Raw genomic sequence first — 22,394 nt, 5'->3', positions numbered from 1 at the left:
CCACTCTTAGAACGCCATTATTCAGCTGGACAAATCCAATGGGTGGCTCGCCGGCTGTCTGCCCATCCCCTGCACGAGATGGGTTTCACTCATCAAGACTTTAAGGAGGGCTTACTGCACTTCTCATTGTTTCCTAACTGACCATTCTAGGCGCCCGGGGGTATACCGCAAAGCTGCCTCTTTCCTTAGTGGAGCCCATAAACTCACAAACATGAAGAAACCCTATGATCCTGCACTACCGTTGCGAGGCTTCCCACTTGCCCAGGATGGCTACGCTCAGAGAGATTCCGTCAGTGGCATGCTGCAGGCCTCTCAACATTTGGGGATTTGTTTGTTGACGGCGAGCTACTAGATTTCCAAACGCTTACGGCAGACTACAATCTTCACCAGTGTCAACTCCTTGCTTCCGAACACCTTAAACAATCATTAAATGCCCAATTTCATGTCTGGCATGTAGCACTAACCCCATACAGAGCTGTACTGCAACATGGAGACCACTCCAGGGCTTCTCTCCACACCACCCGGGAGTCCAACATGGCCTAACCTCTACACGATACGGACTGGGCAAATATAATGGACTATCCACACAAAGTATCCCACGGCTGCCAATTTAATATTCTGAACTGAGCCCACCTTACATCTGCCCGAATTAACAAAATAACAATATACCTGGGAGCTGCAGCTGCTTGCACGTGCTGTATGCAATTAGATGCCGATTTGCCTCACATGCTTTGGTATTGCCCCACACTCCTTTCATGAGGTGCTGTCGACCACGATTGGCCGTGTACTAACACATTCTCCAGAAGTGGTCCTATTTGGCCTATTCCCCAGCCTTAAAAACAAGAAACCCTCCACCAAGTTCCTCGACCTGGCTCTTTTTCTAGCAAAATGCAATATCACACTGTACTAGAAGGATTCACTCTCTCCGACTGTCATAAGTTGGACCGAGGTCTCGCTCTCTTGGTTTCGATCTGAGAGCGTCCTGTTCCACAGACAGGAATGAACAGATCTGAGTGAATATGTTATTGCACAGACTTGGGATATTTTGGTGGGGGGCTTTAAAGACTGCACCAAGGAGGATACTCTCCCCTGCGTAAACCACCCGACACATACACGCTGTTTCTATGTTCTAGCTGTTCTTGCTGCATCTAGGTAACTGCCGAGGCAGTGGTGTAAGGGCCCTTTCTCTCACACACTCAAGGTTTCCCCACTAGAAATCATGATTTCTAAGCACTACATGGTTCATTGCTCTGCTTCCCTGTGCTGACAGGTAAGGCAGTGGCAACTGGGCAAGAGGGCGGGGAGGGATCCCTCATTATGGATCAGTTTGTTACACAAAAAAATGTAAAAAGTGTGTGCTAACTCTTCATAAATATGTAGCCCAGCACTGTTCTGTAAGTTTACGATGGAATCTTGCTACATACCTGGCTTCTATCCTGCTATGTGACCTCTTTTGGCATACAGCAATAAGTACAAACATATGGTAGTGTTTCAATTTAGTACATTATATCACAACATTTCAATGACATTTAAATGAAGTGAAAGTTTCTAAACATAAACTTTAAAACATTCATTAACCCCCCATCCCCCTCTTGACAGCACCACGAGTGAACAAAGTGAACAGATTATCTGGTGTCCCTTACATTATGGCTAATATTATTGTTATGGATGGTGTAATAGTACAGGCTAATAACGCCTGCAAGTGGGTTTTTTGTATTCAGACCATCCTAAACTGAATTACTTGGAAGTGCACTCAAATTTCACATGCAAGTAAATTAGACACATGAAATAAATTGATTTGACTTACATCGCACAATTTATTCATACAGGAAATCCGGGATTTGAACTCAGGCTGTCTGGTCACACATAGTTTGACTAGCTTACTTTATTTTTTTCAATCCCCTTTAAAGCCAGAAGACAATTCTGTTGGATGAATCGTTCCCTGTTTTAAATAAACACAGATCACGGGTTAATCTGACAGGGTATATAAAAAAGAAAAAGGTACATAATGAAGATAAGGGAAGGTAGGACACCGTATGCTAATACCACTAGCTTTTTTCAGAGATTACATAGCTATTAAATTCAGCGGTTGAAGTGCATTTAAAGACATGTGGCTACTACAAGGGGGACAGGGTCAGTGTGAGAGCGGAGGCGAAATCAAAGGCGAGGCTAAAAAGAACAAAACCTTCTGTGACCATTTTGTTGATCTTTCACCATCAAATAACTACATATACAATAACACACACCTCATTTGAAAATTAAATGAAAGTTAAACTATTCAGTGAGAAAAGCACTGTTTTATGTTATGAAACCTCTGTAGGTAAGTGCAATCACTTCAGATGTCTATGTGTTTTTATCAGGGGCCCATAGAAGTGAATTCAGTTTGGTGCAGCAGGAAAAAGTGACTTGTGCATGTTTAGTGCAATGAGGTCCCTGAAAGCACCGTGAATGTGTAAGTCGTTGATTTAAAAGTGCATTAAACCCAGTATAATTTAGACTGCCACAAAATGTACATATACATTTAGGTCAAAGATAAAAAGTACTTTTAAAGTATATATTTCAGTGAGATGCAGATGGTACCTAGTGCAAACATTTTTATAACTGTGCATTAAAACCAGCACTCCACAGCTCAGCTTGGAACATGCTCACAGAACCTCTCAAAAAGAAGATATCTTTGCCATCAGGAAACCTAAGTGACTCCATATAATTAATGCTTATATCGGCTCCCAAGCAGCCTTCACATTTGCAGATTTACCAGCTGTGCACATTTGCATTTCTTTCAGCAGGCAGGCACCCGGGCAAGAAGGCTTGTTTAGCTGTCTGCCCCTCCCTCGGGATCACAGCACAGGAGACTCACTCCCTGCCACTCCAGCTGGGGAATCTCAATTGTTGGGATTAACTTTTGCCCTTTAGATGATATATACCATCCCCTAAACCATTCATTACAGACAATCCATGAAATTTACAGATTGGTGGTGACACTAAGGTACTGCAACACACTCCCATAGAAAATAATAGAAATAATGACTTGAAATAACACCCCCTAGATAATATTGTTAAAATAAATTAATGTTTAAAAAATATATACATTTTATTTAGTGCTTAAAAAATTATATACAATTAGTAATACATCACATTTTTTTATAATGTTTTAAATATACTTTTTAGAATTTAAAATAACATGTAATTTTTATGAAAATTGTAAATTAATTAAAATTAATTCTTTACATGACTTTTAGAAAAGTTTGATACACCTTAAATAAACATTTTACTTTAGGTGGGGTTGTTTTTTCAATACATCTTTAAATAAATAATTGGACAATAGTCAAATATATGGAAATTCATTCATTTTATATACTTTGAAAATAATACTGCTTTCACTATTTTATTTGTTCTAAGTTTAATAAAATATTAAATTAGCTCACATTATTATTTAACATTAGAATATTGTAACTCTTTTTTTAAAGTTTAATAAAAAACTTTATGTCAACCTATAATTTACCGTAGGGAGACCCCTGTCTATGTGTGAAAAGGTACCAATTGTAACTTTACACTAGTACATTTGGCTCCATCCAGTGTTTTCAGGGGGTGGAGAAATTAATATTTAGGCTTTGTAGTAACTTTACACTCGGAAATGGTGACTAGCCAAAAGTAGTAAAGTTACTACTAGATATGAGTACATTTACATATAAGTAAATCTACATGTGTAAATTACCTTTCTGAATAGCCCCACAGAGGTCACTGTCAAAAATGAGGAATAACATACTGAAATAACATGCTGCAGAGTGTGTTCTTGTTTACCTCCAGCTCTTTGCTCCCAATATTGAGCCTGCCTTGATGGTTACATGACATACATGCATGCTCGCTCTCTTCTCAAACAGGTCCACAGAACATAACACACCTCCCCAAAGAAAATGTGACCAGTCAGTCCAACAACTATACAAAAACACAGGCTAGTCTTTGGTGCTAGGATGATTCAAGCTGTATTTTTTGTCTCACAGAGATAGCTGGAGGTGTGGTCCTAGCTGATACTAGGTCCTGGCGTTTGTTGTTGTGAAGCCTGACTGATGAATCAATCAATCAGTACATTTATATAGCGCGCTACTCACCCGCGAGGGTCTCAAGGCACTGGGGTGGGGGGGGGCTGCAACTGCTCGAATAGCCAGGTCTTGAGGTGTTTCCTGAAGGTGAGATGGCCCTGTGTCAGTCGTAGGTGTGCGGGGAGGGAGTTCCATGTGGTGGCTGCCAGGTAGGAGAACGATCTTCCTCTGGTGGTGGTTCTGCGTATCCATGGGACGGTGGCGAGGGCGAGGTTGGCGGAGCGGAGCTGGTGGGTGGGGGTGTAGAACGAGAGGCAGCTGTTGAGGTATTCGGGCCCATGTTGTGGAGCGCTTTGTGTGCGTGGGTGAGGAGCCTGAACGTGATCCTCTTGCTGACGGGGAGCCAGTGTAGGTTTCTCAGGTGGGCGGATATGTGGCTGTGGCGAGGGATGTCGAGGATGAGTCGTGCGGAGGCGTTCTGTATGCGTTGGAGTCGTTTCTGAAGTTTGGCAGTGGTTCCTGCGTATAGCGCATTTCCGTAGTCCAGTCGGCTGGTGACGAGGGCCTGGGTGACGGTCTTTCTGGTTTCGGTGGGGATCCACCTGAAGATTTTTTGGAGCATGCGCAGGGTGTTGAAGCAAGAGGATGAGACGGCGTTGACTTGCTTGGTCATTGTGAGGGAAGAGTCCAGGATGAATCCCAGGTTGCGTGCGTGGTTCGTGGGTGTCGGTGCGGTGCCCAGCGCTGTGGGCCACCCGGAGTCGTCCCAGGCGGATTGGGATTGTCCGAGGATGAGGACTTCCGTTTTCTCTGAGTTCAGCTTCAGGCGACTGAGCTTCATCCATTCTGCGACGTCTTTCATCCCTTCCTGGAGGTTGGTTTTGGCGGTGGCTGGGTCTTTGGTGAGGGAGAGTATCAGCTGGGTGTCGTCGGCATAGGAGATGATGGTGATGTTGTGTCTGTGTGCGATGGCGGCGAGGGGGCTCATGTAGATATTGAAGAGGGTTGGGATGAGCGAGGAGCCTTGGGGTACGCCGCAGATGATCTTGGTGGCCTCGGAGCGGAAGGGAGGGAGGCGGACTCTCTAGGTTCTATCGGAGAGGAACGCGGTGATCCAGTCCAGGGCCTTTCCTTGGATTCCAGTGTTGAAGAGGCGGGTTATTAGGGTGCGATGGCATACAGTGTCAAAGGCTGTCGAGAGGTCTAGGAGGATGAGAGCGGTTGTTTCTCCGTTGTCCATCAGGGTCCTGATGTCGTCGGTGGCTGCGATGAGGGCGGTCTCGGTGCTAATAACAACATGGTATAATATTCTTTAACCTCTTCAGTGCCCATGACGAGATAGTCTTGTCATGGAGCTCGGTCGCGCTGTGCCCATGACGAGACTATCTCGTCATGAACCCCACCCACTAATGTAACGCCCGGCACAGGAGGGGGAAAGGGCGTGGCACAGAAGGGGCTAAAGTACGGAAAATGCAAAGCTATCCATTTCCCTTAAAATCAGGGGTGCTCATGACAGCTGTTGGAATGACACCATGTCGCAGTTGTGCACCCACCCCTTCCTCTGAGATCCCCACACAAAAAGGTCTTGCCAGCCAAGCCAACCTCTCCAAAGTGTTTCCTGTAATACCCATCCGCCTGCAGTGCTTCCTTGCCTGGACCAGCTCAGCTCCACCCTTTCCACTGGCTCCACTTGCCTGAACCTTTCATGGGCCTGTCCTCCTCACTACTCCACACTACTCCTGCTCTTCGACACTCAGCGGTGTGTGTTGGAGGTTGTAGCCTTTCACATAAAGATTCCTTCTTAGGTTGTCCCAGCTATGGACACCCTGGAGGGGGGAATGGTCACTGCAAAACAGGGTTAGCCACACATTAAAAATGCAGATTTTCCTAACAGGAATAGCAAAGGAAAGTTCTGATGTTATTAAAACACAGGCAAATATGATGCTTTCAAGTCATGCCACTTTGTAAAAGCCACAGTGAAATACTAGACTACACTTCCCAGAGGTCTACGGGGTTGAACAGCAAATAGCAGAAAAGTGAAAAAAAGACTTTCGTTAAAAGGGACGGTCTATTTAATGGTCTCTGGGTTCCTTGGTGCCGTGATGCGATATGGGTGGAGAAAATATTAGAAATTCATCAACAGTAAGAAAATCCAGAGAGTTGCCCTGAGGAAAATCCTTTTTAGGCACCAGAAATGGGGACGACTGGAGGTGAAAATAGAAAAAGCGTGTATGTAATACTTGCCAGAACTGTGCTGGAAACAGATCTATTTTAGAAAGACAGTGGAGACATAATGTTCACCTTCATGTCTTTAATAACAAGCATTGGCAACGCCAATTGGTCTCGGCATATTAATGAGTTTAGTGGTGTAGTTGCTATTATAAATATATTCATATACTGTGTTTAGTATCAGAGGAATAAGTTAGCAGTTTAGCAATGACTTCAGAAGTAGCAGAATAGTAATGCAGCAGTTTTAGTAGTAAAGCAGTTAACAGCAGGAACCATAGAGTAGTGATAGCAGTTACCATTGGAGCTTTGCTAGTAGTGTTAGCAGAACAGCAGTGTGAGCACAGTGAGTATGATAGCAGCGTCAGCAGATTGAGCAGTTTAGCAATAACAGTAATATAAGGAGAACAAATACAATTTCACCAGGAGAATAGTAATTGGAGTAAGATTACAGAAGTAACAGTGGGACAGTATTGTGAGCAGCATTATTAGAGTAGAACTGCACTAACAGGAGAACAATAATAAAAGCATTAGGAGAGCAGGAACAGCAGCGGTATTTGTAGAGCTTTAATAGCAGAGTTATTGTGAGAGTTGTGACAGAAGTTCTAGGTAAGCAGTAGCTGCATTATTAGCAATAGATAGCTACAGCGGTATCAGCAGTTAACAGGATAGCAGTAACAGTAGTAAAGGAGAAGAACACAATAGCAGCAGGAGAGCAGTAATAGGGGTGTGCGTAGATTTGTGACAGCGGTGTTAGTAGTATAAGTAGAGTGCTGTGTGCAGTACCAGGGGAGCAGCGGTTAATAAGTTACCAGGAGGGCAGTGATAAAAATTAGCACGAGAGCATTAATAGTAGTGTTAGTAAAACAGCAGTGATAGTAGTGTGAGGAGTACAACAGTAACAGAAGTGTGAGTAGGACAGCAGTAACAGAAGTGCCAGGAATAGCAAAGACAGCAGTCGGCACTCACAGCAGTATTAGCAGTTAACAGGATAGCAGTAACAGTAGTAAAGGAGAAGAACACAATAGCAGCAGGAGAGCAGTGATAGGGGCGTGAGTAGCTTTGTGACAGCAGCATTAGTACATTAGTAGTAACAGTATAGTTTGTAAACAAGTAGTAAGATCAGTAGTATAACATTGGTGTCAGTAGTACGAGAAGCAACAGAGTAATCGCAGCAGTGACTGCAGAGCTAGGAGGGTAGCAGTGATAGACTGCGCACGATAAAAGTGACAGCAGAGGTTACAGAATATTACTGACGGGAGTATCAGCAGTTATCAGCAGAGCAGTAACAGGAGGGTTAACAATCAGCAGGATAGCAAAAACAACAGTATGAGGAGAAGAAAGACAGTATCCGCAGGAGAGCAGTGATGGGAGTATAGGTACAATAGAAACAGCAGGTAAAGTACCATTAGTGCAGTCAGCAGGAGCAAAAGACCAGTGGTTGTAGAGTTACCAGGAGAGCAGTGACAGCAGTTAGCACAGGAGCATTAATGGTCACAAGATAGCAGTCACAGCAATATAAGCAGTACAAAAGTAACAGTAGAGCTACAGGACTAGCAGTAACAACGTTGTGTCCACTACAGCAGTGACAGCAGATTAGTACGATGTAGTGACAATAGTCAGCAAGTTAGCAGTGTTAGCAGTAAGCAGTGACAATATAGTTAGTAGGATAGTAGTATGAGTAGTGTAAGTAGCACAGTAGTGACGGCAGTAACTACTTTTAGAAGGATGAAAGAGACAGTAAACTTAACTGAATAGCAGTGACAGCAGTCTGCACAATATAGCAGTGACAATAGAGTTAACAGGAAAGCAGGGACAGCAGTTTGCAAAATAGCAATGACAGCAGAGTTAGCAAAACTGTAGTAACAGCAGAGTCAGCAAAAGAGCTTGAAATTGCAGTAAATGGAGTACAACAGTAACAGCAGTATACGCAATACAGCAGTGACAGCAGTATACGCAATACAGCAGTGACAGCAGTATACGCAATACAGCAGTGACAGCAGTATACGCAATACAGCAGTGACAGCATAGTTCGCAGAATAATAACTGTGACGATACAATTTGCAGAAAACAGTAACACGCAAGTGAGTAATATACCAGTAACAGTAGAGGTAACAAATAGCAGTCACAGCATAGTTACCAGGACAGCAGTAATAACAAAATAAGCAGGATAACTGCTACATTAGAGTTAGTAGGATAACAGAGTGAGCAGTACAGCAGTGACAACAGATTTAGCATGACAGTAATGTGAGCAGTGAGAGCAGGACATCAGTGACAGCAGAGTTATCAGGGCTTCAGTGACAATTAAATGAGCAGGACACACTAACAGCAACATTAGCAGATTAGTAGTAACAGTAGTGTGAGGGAAACAAACAGTAGCAGGAAAGCAATAATAGGAGTGTAACTACAGCAGTGGCAGTGGGACAAAAGTGTGAGCAGTATTAATAAAATACTGACTGCAGAAGGAGGAGGACAGCATTGGTAACAGTAGGAGAGCAGTGAGAGCAGAACCTCAGTGACAGCAGAGTTAGCAGGATAGCAGTGACAATGAAATTAGCAGGACACGCTAACAGCAGAATTAGCAGGATAGTAGTAACAGCATTGGGACGAGAAAAAACACAGTATCAGGAAAGCAATAATAAGATAGAAAAAAACAAGCTTTAGTCACCATCAACCCGTTCACTTTTGGAGTGCCAAGATTCAGGGTTTCATTTCATTTTAGAAACTGAAGTTTGTGAAATCAGACTAAGGAGAAGGCGCGGGGGCGAAGATGCAGAAATGTGTTATTTAAAACTTACTAGCTTAAGTAGCAACCGAGTGCTGTACGTACAGTATCAAGCAAAAGGCAATCAGTGAAGACCACCGTCTCCCCAGGCCGGCATGCCCAACAGAAGAAAGGGACCTTCTCTGCGATTGCTATGCAGGACTGAGGAGCTGGTGGTCTTCAAAGACTGACAAGAAAGCCCTTAACCTCTTCGCTGCGGCGCAAATTCCGCCGCAGTGCTGCCGCAGTGCCGGACATTCCAATCTCGGGCGTGGTCATGACGTCTCCCGGCCGTCGTCCGCACACGCCCATTGTGACTCATGACGGCCGGGAGACGTCATGAGCATGGAAGAGGTTAAGAAATGAATCTCAGCTCCATTTTATCTGCAACAAAGGTATTACACAACCGCCAAGGAGTATTTCATATGACAGGACCGTTGAGATGTCACAATTACCTTACAATTAGTACATTTACAGCAGTCTCTGGGTAGTATAGTTACTCAGCTAGCAGGATGTTGAACGCTCACTGTTGAAATGGGGAATAACCTACATGCCAGGGGTGGGAATCCTGGCAAGGCCAACTCAGCCTGTCATCTTTCTGAAGATCAGCATCAGGACCGTACATTTGTTAGGATTACCACTTCTTATTAATAAAGCCTAGAAACGGCACAAGTGTGACAGATGTTTATATAATAATGTATGTCTCGTATATTAATAATTTATCGTGCATCTGAGCAATGTTTGTACTTCCTTTGTCGCGGGTCCCCACAGATCTCACTTCTTCGGGAGGCAGCCGCTGCTTGCTGTTCCAGTGCTTTACTTTGATGCCATAGCTTCGCAGTTGCTGCACCACTGCGAGGCGCAAAAGACTCTTGTGATCGGTCAGAGGTTCCATATTTTACTACTTATATGGGAAGCCCGGTCGCCACTTTTAAAGGAAAATGGGTTGCAATCGATTGGTTAGCCTTGGAAAAACTCCAAAGGACATATACAATGTAAAAGTTAAACAGGCATTGGGATCTGTGAAGACTCTCAGTATTGCAATCGAACCCGAAGTGGCACATGCACTGAGACCCAATTCACACTGTGCCCTACTTCAATAAGCGGGACTATGCATTATCAACCCACGCATTCCCTGATCAACGCACTTACAACTTGCCATCCTACAGATCATCCCGAATACTTCCTGGATCTCCTTAGTGACGTTCTACACCCTGCGGGTGCCCACTTACTAACAGTTCCAAACATACTTCTAAAAACCTACTTCTAACACTAACGCTCACATTCTACGACTCTCCACCCGCTACGTAAACCTCTTCTCACTGGTCACTACTTGAATGATCTACTCTTTACTGCCACTCAACCCACTCACTGAATCCCCCACTGACTTCCTGCCAACCCTTCACCTACTAAGCCTAGTAAAACTAGACCGCCTCTGTGGGTTTGCGTGGAACTCCTGCTGGGTTGCACCTGTACAGATAGCTAGCTATTCCTCTTGGGCTGCTCCTGTAGGGTTATCAAAGTACTGCCGCTGGGCTGCTCCTGAAAGGGTAGTGAGGTACTCCTGTCGGTTTGCACCTGCAGGAGTAGCTAGGTATTCCTCTTTGGCTGCTCCTGTATAGTTAGTTAGGTACTCCCGCTGGGCTGCTCCTGTACCGGAGTGAGAGACGTACCTGACCGAGTTAGGGGTGTACTCGTCTGGCGTGCTATTACTGGGATAGTACCATTAGTACAGAGCACCCTCTGGGACATTTTGGTGTTGTTTTCCTAATGAGGGAGTGGGGGCCCCGAGGTATGAATCTGCTGGGTGGTTGGCTGTACCTCTGCATGAGATGCTTCTGTTAGATGCAGAAGGTACTGGTAGCTGCTGGTGAGGCTGCCTCTTGGGTGTGGACTGGCACCTGTTATGGGATCTTCTGCTAGGGCGAGGTACGCGGGTGGTGCAGGTTTCATACTAAGGAGGGGTGCAGATAATTGCTGGCGGTCCCGGTCTTGGGACTATTGTCACCTATGAGAGTGAGGTACTGGTGCGTGTTTGGGGGGTCTCGTGCTGCGCTGTGGTGCTGCTGCTTGTTGAGGGTTACAGTGCGGCGTGTGGAGCTGCTGCGCACCAGGCATCTATGGCTGGTATCAGAGCACGGGTGTCTTTTGGGATCCTGTTGGGGTTGGTGCTGTCAGCTGCTGGGAGTCTGCAGCAGGGATGGGTGCCGGATCTCCCGCTGAGCTGCTGGTGGATTCCATTGGTGTCTCCCGATCAGTTCTTGCGCCGCAAGTAGTTGTTTTATTCATAATTAAAAAAAAACATTTTACTCCAGCGCGAAGACTCCCCCGGGGGGCCCGGGCATTCCAGCGCTCCAGAAGTTTATTTTTTTTAACATTATAGGACATACTGTTTAGGAATAATGGCTTCGGGCAGGGCACAGGCACATTTTACTCCAGCGCGAAGACTCCCCCGGGGGGCCCGGGCATTCCAGCGCTCCAGAAGTTTATTTTTTTTAACATAATAGGACATACTGTTTAGGAATAATGGCTTCGGGCAGGGCACAGGCCGGGGATCGTGCCAGCTGCTTGATCTCCAGTGCATGCGGGACTCACCTTCTGCAAGGTCTGCTGCAGCACATTCTGCTCCATAGTCATGGCCCAGCCCTGCGGCGGCCGCAGCGGGTAGGTGATGCAAAGGAGGCGTGAGGCCCGGGCTACTGCGGCACTGAGGAAGACTGGGCCAATGGGCGAGAGAGCGTGGGATTACCAGAGAGCGGCTGGGCCAATGAGCCAACATCTGACTGCACATGCTTCTGCACAGACACTCTACATGTGTCAGCTCTCTACTCCTCCTCAGTGCGGCCGGACGATAGGAACTACTTTAAAAACAAGCATTGAAAATGCAATAGGACTTGTATTTACGCGAGACCTATTGCATTTTCAACAGAAGTGCGTGCGTGAAAGAAGGCATGGACGGGAGGGGGTGGTGTGGGTGGTAATAGTCTAAGAAGTTACTGACTATTGGAGGGAACGGGGAGAGGCAGGGGAACAAAACTGTTTTGGAAGTAAAGGGGCCGATATCCTCGGAAGGAGGAAAATGACGACCTGGCCGTCAGGAGGCGGGATTAAGTGCCCGAAAACCAATCAAAATCCCTAATTTAGAATTGCGGCCTATCAAAATGATAGGTGGAAAGTGGGCGGAGGTTCCCTCACTATACTGTATACAGCATCTCTCGACGAGACAGCGCATGCGCTGCCTAGCCGAGACCTAAAAATGGATACTTTAGTTAATTCAAAGTGGAATTATCGGAACCAATGATGTCTCCTGTCGGCAGGCCTGGGCTGGGCATTGAGCTATCGTAGCAAAGGAGGAAATAATAAAAAGGCCAATTGACCAATCTTGCCCAAAAGTGTCTGTTGCTGAAGCAGCCGGGTCCAGTCTCCATTTGTAACAATTCTGCATTGTGAGTGGATGGGATAGGTACTTGGACAATGGGTGCTAAATCTAGAGACATCTGATGATGAAGGTGCTGACACGCCTCTGGTTTCTGGAGTACCAGTCTGACACACTATTGTGGCTCTTGAGAAGGTGTTCCGCTTGAACTGATATTAAGAAGCAAACAGAATTGCAAGGATGTTTTTGCCAGCTCTGCCAGGGCTCTGGCAGTGCCAGTATGCTAGGGCTATGGTTCCTCAGATGATATTCTACTGGAACTGATGTTCTGTGTTGCAAGCAGAATTTCCAGAAGACTTTTGCAAACTCTTCCAGAGGTTCACATCTGGTGTCCTCAGGATGATGTATGTACCTTACTGTAGAAGTATTGTCCATGCATGGGAGAACTGCACATTGGGTCCTGGCTTGGGTGACACATGAGCAGTCAAGTAGTTCTACCAGTTGTCATGTCCTTCACTTGACAGCCAGCTAAGGTTATGCGCCCCAGCCACATCGGCTTGCATCAAAACTCATTTAAAGGATTATTGCACCATGTGCATGAAGGACACTACAGCTACTTATTTGCTGACATTTTTTTAATACAGTTTTCCCTAAAAATGAGGCCCTAAGCCTTCGGTCTTGTTTCAGAACTTACCAGTACACCCAAGTTACATCTGTTTTTAACGCTAGACCAGTGGTTCTTACATCTGTGGACCCCTACTTAATCATTACTGGAACTAGGGCACCCCCAATTCATTTTTATTGGAAGTCCGGTACCCCGGCCTAAGCATTTTCGATGATTTGAACCACAAAAAAATACACAAAAAATTCAGAAACCAGCATTTATCAAACAAATACACAAATGATAAAATATTTTATTTTATTCACAAACAAATATACAAAAAGCAAATTTTTATATTAATGGGAAGGTTTGAGCTTTTCTAAACTTAGTTTGTTGCAGGGATTCTACTTATGCACAGAACTATGCGCAGGAAACCAGGACCTCAGAGAATTGTGGTGTACCAGAAACTCCCCTCAGAACCAAGAACCACTTATCTGACTAGCTTAGTGTCCCATTCGTTAGCCTAGATCTAGCTAGGCGGTCCCAATGTATAGACAACCCAGAACATGCGACTTAGATATTTCTCAGGAGTGGTGGGATTCCGAAATACCTGTTTGTACCTATTTAGAAGTCCACAACAGAATAATACAGACACGGTAAAGTTTAAAGTGTTTATTTTATAAACCTCGCGTCCTAAGATGCAGTACTTTGGCTAACACTAGCAGACAAATGGTTAAGATCAGAACCATCAGCATTGTTACAATACCATACAGAATGAAAGGAGCAATCATAATAATAATGACAGTGGTAAACAGCCACACTCCTTTCTCTAGCAACTAATAGGTTATTATTATACTAATAGAAGGTCTCTTAGGCTAATATGGGGGACCCCATACCGTATAGATCAGCTTAGTGGAATCACATCACAGGATCAGCTAGGCTCTCTCATGCATCAGCTCTTCTGTTCGAATGAATCTAAAACATTCTGTCCTGCAATATTAAAAGCACTTGTCCTTCAGATATTGGCAGCTGCATGTATGATATGTCTAAAAAGTGGTACGATCAATCTGAACACAACACTCTGCACCGTCTAGTGTCCTAGACTTGTTCTTTACATGATGTACAGACGAAGGTCGCAGCACACTGTTAAGAATGTTAAACAACAAACTGTTATCCTGTAAGGCAAAGTCGAGTAAGCATTTCTAAAATGAATAACATATAACAACAGTGTCGCGTGCAAAGCAGCAGAAACGGCAAGCTGGCTTTCTAACAGTTGGCTCGGTTATGCTAACTTAGTGTTGTAAATAGGGAGTGGCTAACCCATCCTACAAGTTGAGGCCACTCATTGTCCTTACTATATTCTGTTTCATGCACTTGCACTGCTCCCATGAATCAATCTGAGGGTACTAACATAATTGTTAGCCTCCAGTTTCAAATTCCTTCACATTTAGAGAATGTTTTTCAATTTTCAGTTTTGTGTCTTTATTTATATACACTTTATTAATCTGTTAATATTATTTAATTTCCTAAGCAGTCGCGGACCTGCTGAGTAGGCTTCACGGAACCCCGGGGATCCCCAGTCTACTCCTTAAGGACCACTGCAATAGACAATTGTGTTGCATTGCCCTTATGGTGATCTACATGATGTAAAGGAGAGCTCATTGAGAAATGAGTGTGCGGGAGTAAGCAAGTGTCAAACAGAGACCTTCAGGAACCTCCATTAGCACCAAGTATGTCACTAGGTGAGGCCAGAGGTACATTGTCCTGTGTTGTATGAGAGGAGTGTTTTCACTGTTCAGTCTGCAGCAGACTCGACTACGGCAACGCACTCTATGCTGGCACCACCCAGAAGCTTCACAACGCCTCCACCAGACTCATCCTGAACATCCCACGCCACAACCACATCACCGGCCAACTGCAAGAACTTCACTGGCTACCTGTCAACAAAAGAATCACCTTCAAGCTTTTTAGGCACGCCTACAAAGCCGTCCTCAATGCCGGACCTGCATACCTGAACCACTGCCTCTGCTTGTACTCTCCCACCAGACATTTCCACTCCGCCCAACTGGCCATGACCACCATACCACAGATCCGCAAGACCAGGGATAAAGGAAAATCCTTCTCCTACTTGCTGTGAAGACCTGGAAGTCCCTGCCTCTGCACCTCGGGCAATCCCCATCGCTGCCACAATTCAGGAAGGACCCCAAGACCTGGCTCTTCGACTGAACCGCAGACCCCTCCCCCGCCTCAGCACCTTGAGACCCTCACAGGTGATTTGTCGCGCTTGATAAGATTACTGATGATTGATTGATTAATTTTAGGAAATCTAAATAAAACATCAGTGGCATCATCCCCTGTTTTAAGATCAGTGTCAGTTGCAATGTGCCCACCATCGTCATTCAAGATCAGTTTTCTCTTTGCCTTTTCTTGTCCTCAGGGTGTGAGGCCCTTTAGTGAGGATGAAAGCCATCCTCACGAATGGAAAAAGCATCTCTGGCCATAGTCCAGACAGGATCAGACATACATTTATTGAATGTAACTGAGTCTGAAGCCTAAAGGGTTGCCCATATTTTGTCTGTGCAGAATGTTTTCAAAAAGTATTACTCAACAGTACTACTGCAGTCATAAGGATGGGGTCAGAAGACCACGTGCAGGTCCAGCAGGCCGTTCGTGCAGCGGCTGCTACCAGCAGGAGAGGTCAAATCACCATATGAGGCACCTCAACCCCTTGGGACTCTTTTTATACCTGAAGCATCAGCCACCATCTCTTCCCTCACTGCGGCAGCACCATCTACCCTCGCCTGGTGGAAAACCTCAGTGTGCCTCCCATCACTCTGGGGTGGTAGACACTAGTGAGGTGGCCCAGGTGCATGGGAGCTGGTGGGAGGTCCATCCCTTCTAAACCGCTCACAAGGGACCACCTAACGCAGGTACACCTCGGGTCTGTGGATAGGAGGCATGTGACTTACTGACAGGCGGATTCGTAAAATATGTACTTGATTATAAGAATGTCAAAAATAAAATGGTGGATTATCAATAATAAATGCACAATATAAAAGACGAAACGTACTGCCAAACCAAGATTTACTTCTGCGAGTACCTTTGTGGACGTGAGTTGTGTGCTGGCGATGACCTCGGTGACTGCTCAGGTACTGACATACATTATTTCTGGTCTTTGAAATGAGGGAATTCCATCATTTTACAGGCTATGCAGAGGAATGGCTTCCACCGATGCCCTATTCTTGAAGGATGGGCCAGTCAGGATGGGCGCCATTATAGAGCGACGGGTCCTGCTACAGGAGTGTCCTTGAAGTTATACTTGACTGAAGGCTGGACCTGTTCTGCAGAGTCCATCGGAGGCAGAACATCAGGCCCTGGATACCTTTTGAAGTGCATAAAGTGCTGGTGTGATGTCATCGCGCAGGTGTAGGAGCTGTCTTGGAGTTCCATTTTATGTGCTTTCAAGTCTTCAGAGTAGGAAGGGAAGCGCCCCCCAACTCTTCATTAGCTATGTCTAGGTGAGCCAAGATGAGAGTAACATAAAATGTGTATTAAGCGCTCGTTCACCCAGAAGGGTATCTTGGCGCTGAATAACAGATGTTTATTATTACCCAACAGTACTCATTTTATCAACCTCAGAAGGATGAAAGGCTAAGTGGACATGCAAGGATTTGAACCTGTGACCATGAGGTCAAACACAGGCCCCTACAGTGGGCGCATTAGTCCACTATGCTACCAGACTCGGCTTGTAATTTCTGAGGGAAACCTAGACGTGTGAAGATGCAATATCTGGTTTCCAGGGTGTGAAAAGCACATCTAGATTCATTTTAGGCAGGACCAGCGCTAGGGGGTGCGATCGTTGGGGGTGGGGGGAACCGCCCTTCCTTAACCCGAGCAATTTTCAGGCAACCATAAAAATGTCAAGATACCTGGTGAATAATGGCCCTGCTGTAGAGAGGTCGGAATATTGTCTAGTGGAAGTTTTGACTCCTCATAAAGTAGCACCCGAGGTTAAAATACCTGCTCTAAAGCACATGTACCATGCAGATCACAAAGTGCATATCATGTAAATAGGTCAGTTACTGCTTCTGTCAGAGAGCCCCTTTTGTTACTTGCAGTTAATCAGTTTAAATCCTAAAATAGAACAGTGAGCTATTAACTACCATCAAAGAGCTGCTTGCAAACTGCAAGGTAAAGATTAGAGCATTCTGAATTTCCCCCCAGTCTTTCATTATCCTAATGCTGCAGAAAGGGTTCACTTGGCTAGAAATCCAGTTTTATTAGTAAAGCCAACCCCCAACGATGGTGTTACATTTTAAATTCTGAGTTTGTGTTTCTCCAGACCAAGGACTCTTACACTGTTCTGTCTACCAGTAGTAATGACTTGTGACTCCTACACTTTGTAGTCCTCTGTCTGATATAACATTTCCTATACACTGATTTACGCACTTATGATTCATTGACTCTGTGTAATGTGTATGTGATGTAAAGTGCTCTGACACCTTATATTGGTATGAGTGGCGCTATAAAACAAAAGAAGTGCATCAGAGAGAGTGGTTATGGAGACTTGCGGATCTCCGTTAAAGGGTGGTAGTGAGGGCATCTGTGGAGAACTCACTGGGGGGCACCAACAAACATTGTCGCACCGGGCGCCACCTGCGCTAAAGCTGGCCCTGACTTTAGAGATGAGTGACAGGCCAGAGTCAATGATCACTCCCTGATTTATTCTTTCTATATGTATCACCCATGGCAGGTCAGTCTCAGCGACGGCACAACAACCTGTGATTCTGGGCATATTACTTAATCTTCTTGTGCCTAAAACACAAGAATGAATGTGTCCTTGAGTAACGTAACTGGTGCTTAAGACTTTAAACAGCGTGACATTTTTGTAGGGAGATATTTATGTGTGCTGGATAGTATTGCAGGAGATGTCTTTCAGTCTACGTTTTTGACATCTGTTTTTATGGTCTGGCATGACAGCGCAGATGTCGACATACAATTATGCGAGCATCACTAGAGTGGGGCTTTGGCTCCTCCCACATGTTGGGAGTCAGGAGTACATGTTTTGATTGGGCAGAAGTTATGTGCGTCCACAAAAAAGTGCCTGCCCTGCATGCAGCTGTTATCATTTTGTTTCTGTATCCAGCTGCCTAAGCTCAAACGTTCAGGGGCACACTGGTATTACAGTGTCTTAGATTATTAGATAATTGATGGTGTTTTTCTATGGCAGCAGCACAGATGGGAGGAGTGCAGCCATGAACCTCCAAGGATTGCTAGGTCTGGCATGACCGTGCAAGTGGCACCTGACCTTTTAACCTACACTCATATTGTTCTACAGTTCTTTGCTTCCACCAAGACATATCTATTCCTTTGCTATTTACTTGTAATGCTTCACATAACCATACAACATTCTTTTAAAGCCAGGCCTATTGGCATTGCCAATGCTTGTTTCAGTATGTTTTCATATTGCACACAGACAGTGAGAGAGTTACAAACTCCAACCTTTTGAATACTGGTGAACAGCTGTAACTGTGTCCAATATATATTTGTATTTATTTATTTGGGCTTTTTGGAAAGCTCTTGTAAACACCCAGAGGTGGCCACAGAGCGCTTTGGGGCGCATACATGTAAGAGAAAGTGGAAAGTAGCATTACGGATAATATGATAGGAGAGGAACCATCCAATCATCCAGCAGCAATGGACAGAGGTGGGGGTTGCAGAAAGTCCCCAATAATCCCCAATCAGGCGACATGACCGTGAAGATATATTGAAGGTAGGCTGTTGCAATAGTAAAGTTTATGAAACACGTGTAACATTTTATCTAAGTGCTGCTCTGACAGGAGGAGTTACTTTAAAAACATACTTTTAGGGTCAAACTAACTTGCATAAATCATTTAGTTTACTTAGTCTTTCATTGACATGGTACAGACAAAGTACCTCCAAGTGTCTCTCTCTCTGTCTCTTCCCCACCTTTTCTCTCTCTCCCCTCGTTGTCTATACCCTCTCGATCTGTCTCTGCACCTCGATCATACCTCGCTCTTCTACACTCTATTTTCTGAGTCCGCTCTCAAAAGCGATACTCGTAAGTTCAGTCCTTTTGTATCAGCCTTCCTCTTCTCTCACTCTTCAGTCAAGACTTTAACCGGGTCCTTTCTGCCTCTTCCTTACCCATGCCTCGCTCATGATGGCTGGAAAGTCAAACATGGTTTGGACTATAGTCGCGCATCTTTTTAATGCCTGAACCTCTTTTTTGTAGTTTTTGGTCGTTTGATGTACACTAAGGGCCGATTCACAAGAGTAAAGTTAGACTTTTGGTCTAGGTTTAGAGCAAAAGTCTAATTTTACTACTTTCTGGTATTCACAAGGGTAAGTTACGAGTAGTAGCTTTACTACTTGGGAGTTTCCGCACTCGGGCGGAGTTTCCGTACTCTAGTGGAATCTCCGACCTTGGAGCAGAATCTCTGCATTCGGGGTGGAGTTTCCTCACTCGGGGTGGAATCTCCACGCTTGGGGTAGAATCTCCACACTTGGGGCAGAATCTCCACGCTCTGGGCGAATCGCCACACTCGCGGTGGACTCTCCACACTCGGGGCGGAATCTCCACACTCTGGGCGGATCTCCCAGGGTGCAGAGATTCTGCCCCAAGTGCAGAGATTCCGCCCTGAGTGCGGAAACTCCGCAGTCGTAAACATTCTACCCTTAATCCTTTGTGAATACCGAAAAGTATGAAAGTTAGACTTCTGGTCTCAACTTAGACCAAGAGTTTAACTTTACTTTTGTGAATCGGGCCCTCAGTGTTTACTGTTTCAGTGTAAAGTGCCCACAACCTTCACAGTGCATGAGAAACTGTTAAATAAAAATACACAAAAATACTAGAAGTATACAAGGCTGCTTTAGTAATTGTCTCATTGCAATACAATTGTGCACCTTTTATTGAGTGTCTGGAATTGGGAGGTGCTTGCAATTTCCTAGAGTTATTATGGGCATGGTTATGGGGCCGTTGTTGGACAGGGAATGGTTTTGTTTGGGGGGATGCCACCGGTGCCTCCAGATTGCCGGCATGGCTTCCTCCTTTCTCCCTGAAAAAGGCATTAATGAGAGAAGTGGGAATGAGGGCTAACAAAAATGAGCATTTTTTGATATTTTCGGTTCGGCAAAGATCTCCGGGAGATTTGAGGGATCCATGTTTGAAGAGATTGCGATGACATGTACGACTGTGGCAATATCATTTTAGAAGTTGTGGAAAATTGATCACCCCGCTCAATTTTTGTTTTTAATTCGATTTTTATGATCAAACTGCTGCTGTTAAGACCTAGTGTAAAGTATTGTGATCCTGCCTCCCCTGCAAGCGATGTATTTTACTGAAAACAAAGTGTACTGACTGTGAACCTGTTGGTCTGTTCCCAGCTGCTGTGGAAGGCTTGCAAGTGACCATGCCTGAGAAGAAGAAGGTTGCCATGCTCTTCGACTCCACCGTGCTGCGCTGCCAGTACTCCACATCTTCCCGCCAGTCCGCGGTGGTGCAGTGGAAGTACAAATCCTACTGCCAGGACCGCATGAATGAAGCTCTGGGCTTGCCCCCAGACCCCAACAAGCAGAACCTTGGCTGGGATCCCTACTCGGACTGCGTGGATAACGCCCGGACTGTCCGCATCGTAGCGTCCAAGCAGGGTCCTGCGGTCACCCTGGGAGAGTTCTATCGGGAGAGAGACATCACCATAGATCATGGTAAAATGATGCATTTGTACTTCAAAGGGTGATCAGTTGTAAATATGAGTATTTTGTGACAAATATGCTAGGATTATGGTGACCAGACATGGTGTAGAAGAACCCAGTTGATAAACCCTAAAGTTGGTTCTGGCATACAGACGTAAAAAGAGGCCATCCAAGATAAGTCTTGCATTTCCAACATGAAGGATTCTGGATTGTCTGTGTTTGCTGACATCTGCCAGGCTAGATGTACTGAGGCATGACACACTGGTGTGCTTCCACCACCTAAATCTTGCTACATTGATGGCTCACTGCGTCAATGCTTCTACATTGGAATTACAACTGCAGATGGTGCCGCTCTACTGAGTTAGGTAAATACAACAGCATTTCGTTTAATTTTGACGTAGTTCAATTTAATTTAAGGAGTAATAGTTTATCTGTAAACACACTAAGAAGGAGGGACACGGAGCGTAAATGAAGAGTAGGTCCTGTACCAATGCTCCAAGGGTAAATACACGTACATATGGGGTACAGTTCCTAAGAAAAGCAGTGCCGGTATGGTCTACTGCATGACAAGAAAGAAACAAAGTGAGAGAATGAGGTTCGTAGGTAAAGGTGTGATGTAGACCAGATACTCCTGGGTCGGTACTTAAAGTGCCCTCACACACCCTTGCGGGTGCAAAGCATCATCATAGGGCGAAGCTCCTCGTGGGGGTGGCGCTGCAGTCCCTCACGGGCCCTTCAAGGGGGCTCTCTGTCGGAGATCTTTTTGGAGTAGCCGTAGTTGTGCATGCGGGTGTGTGGGGAGGGTAAGTGTGGTGGTGAAGCTAAAAAGATCCTTTGGTAACACAACAATTTATTAGTGGGTCCGTAGGGTCTGAGTAAAATCTAACGGGGACTAGTGCATAAATCACACCGTGGTGAGTAGGGGAGGATGATGTCAAAAAAATCCCACTGCTCTCAACCCGTGTGTGAAGGTTAAAGTGAGAGAGAGGGTGTGGAAAGGGTGGTGAACATGTTTCGCGCTGCCCGTGGTCCCTAATGGATCCTTAGCGCATCGTCAGGACCTTGGTGAGAAAGAAGAAAATAATGGAAAATTGGGATTCAGGATAAAAAGGGGAATATCCTATAATCCCATCTCAGCAGGAGGGAAACACGTATTATTCGTGTCCCAAGCGTCGAACCTACAGGGAGAAGGAGAGAAAAAAAAGAAGAGGGAAGACAAATAAGAAGCTCATCGCTGTCTGGGACCACGGTACTGTTCACCAGTGTGGAGAGCGGGTCAGCTGTAATCATGCTGGCTTTGTTTCTTTCTTGTCATGCAGTAGACCATACCGGCACTGCTTTTCTTAGGAACTGTACCCCATATGTACGTGTAATAGTTTATCTGTCACTAATTTAAATTAAATAAGAGTTACAGTTAGGATTACTTATTTAATTTTACTTTAATTTTAATTAACGGTTACAGTTAATGATTTAATTTTGCTTAATTTACTATAGACTAATTAAGAGTTAGGTTTAGACTCAGCTTCAAATTTTGGTTAAGGTTTATTCATTTATTAGTAGATGTGTATAGCTGGGTCCAAACCAAAACAAGGGTCTGGAAGCTCTCTGGGGCATATTAACAAGCAGCAGCGATAATTATCGCTGGCCGCTCTTAGCGAGAACATTTTTATC

The 22,394-nt window shown here is 45.0% G+C and overlaps 1 protein-coding gene across 6 annotated transcripts in view; it reads left to right on the top strand.

The window, feature by feature from the left end:
• Positions 1–22,394, top strand: part of ILDR2 (immunoglobulin like domain containing receptor 2) — an 878,816-nt gene that overhangs the window by 326,688 nt on the left and 529,734 nt on the right. For all 6 annotated transcript variants that reach the window (XR_014967628.1, XM_085621104.1, XM_085621106.1 and 3 more), the window contains exon 2: positions 20,415–20,735. Coding sequence is in view for 5 of the 6 variants with exons in the window: in XM_085621104.1 (XP_085477230.1) it covers positions 20,415–20,735 (321 nt within the window). In the remaining variant the exon portion in view is untranslated. The remainder of the gene's footprint in view (positions 1–20,414; positions 20,736–22,394) is intronic.

The sequence above is a fragment of the Triturus cristatus genome, chromosome 8 (genome assembly GCF_964204655.1).
Source record: "Triturus cristatus chromosome 8, aTriCri1.1, whole genome shotgun sequence".
NCBI classification, from domain to species: Eukaryota; Metazoa; Chordata; class Amphibia; order Caudata; family Salamandridae; genus Triturus; species Triturus cristatus.
This window is presented reverse-complemented; position numbering and strand designations above follow the sequence as displayed.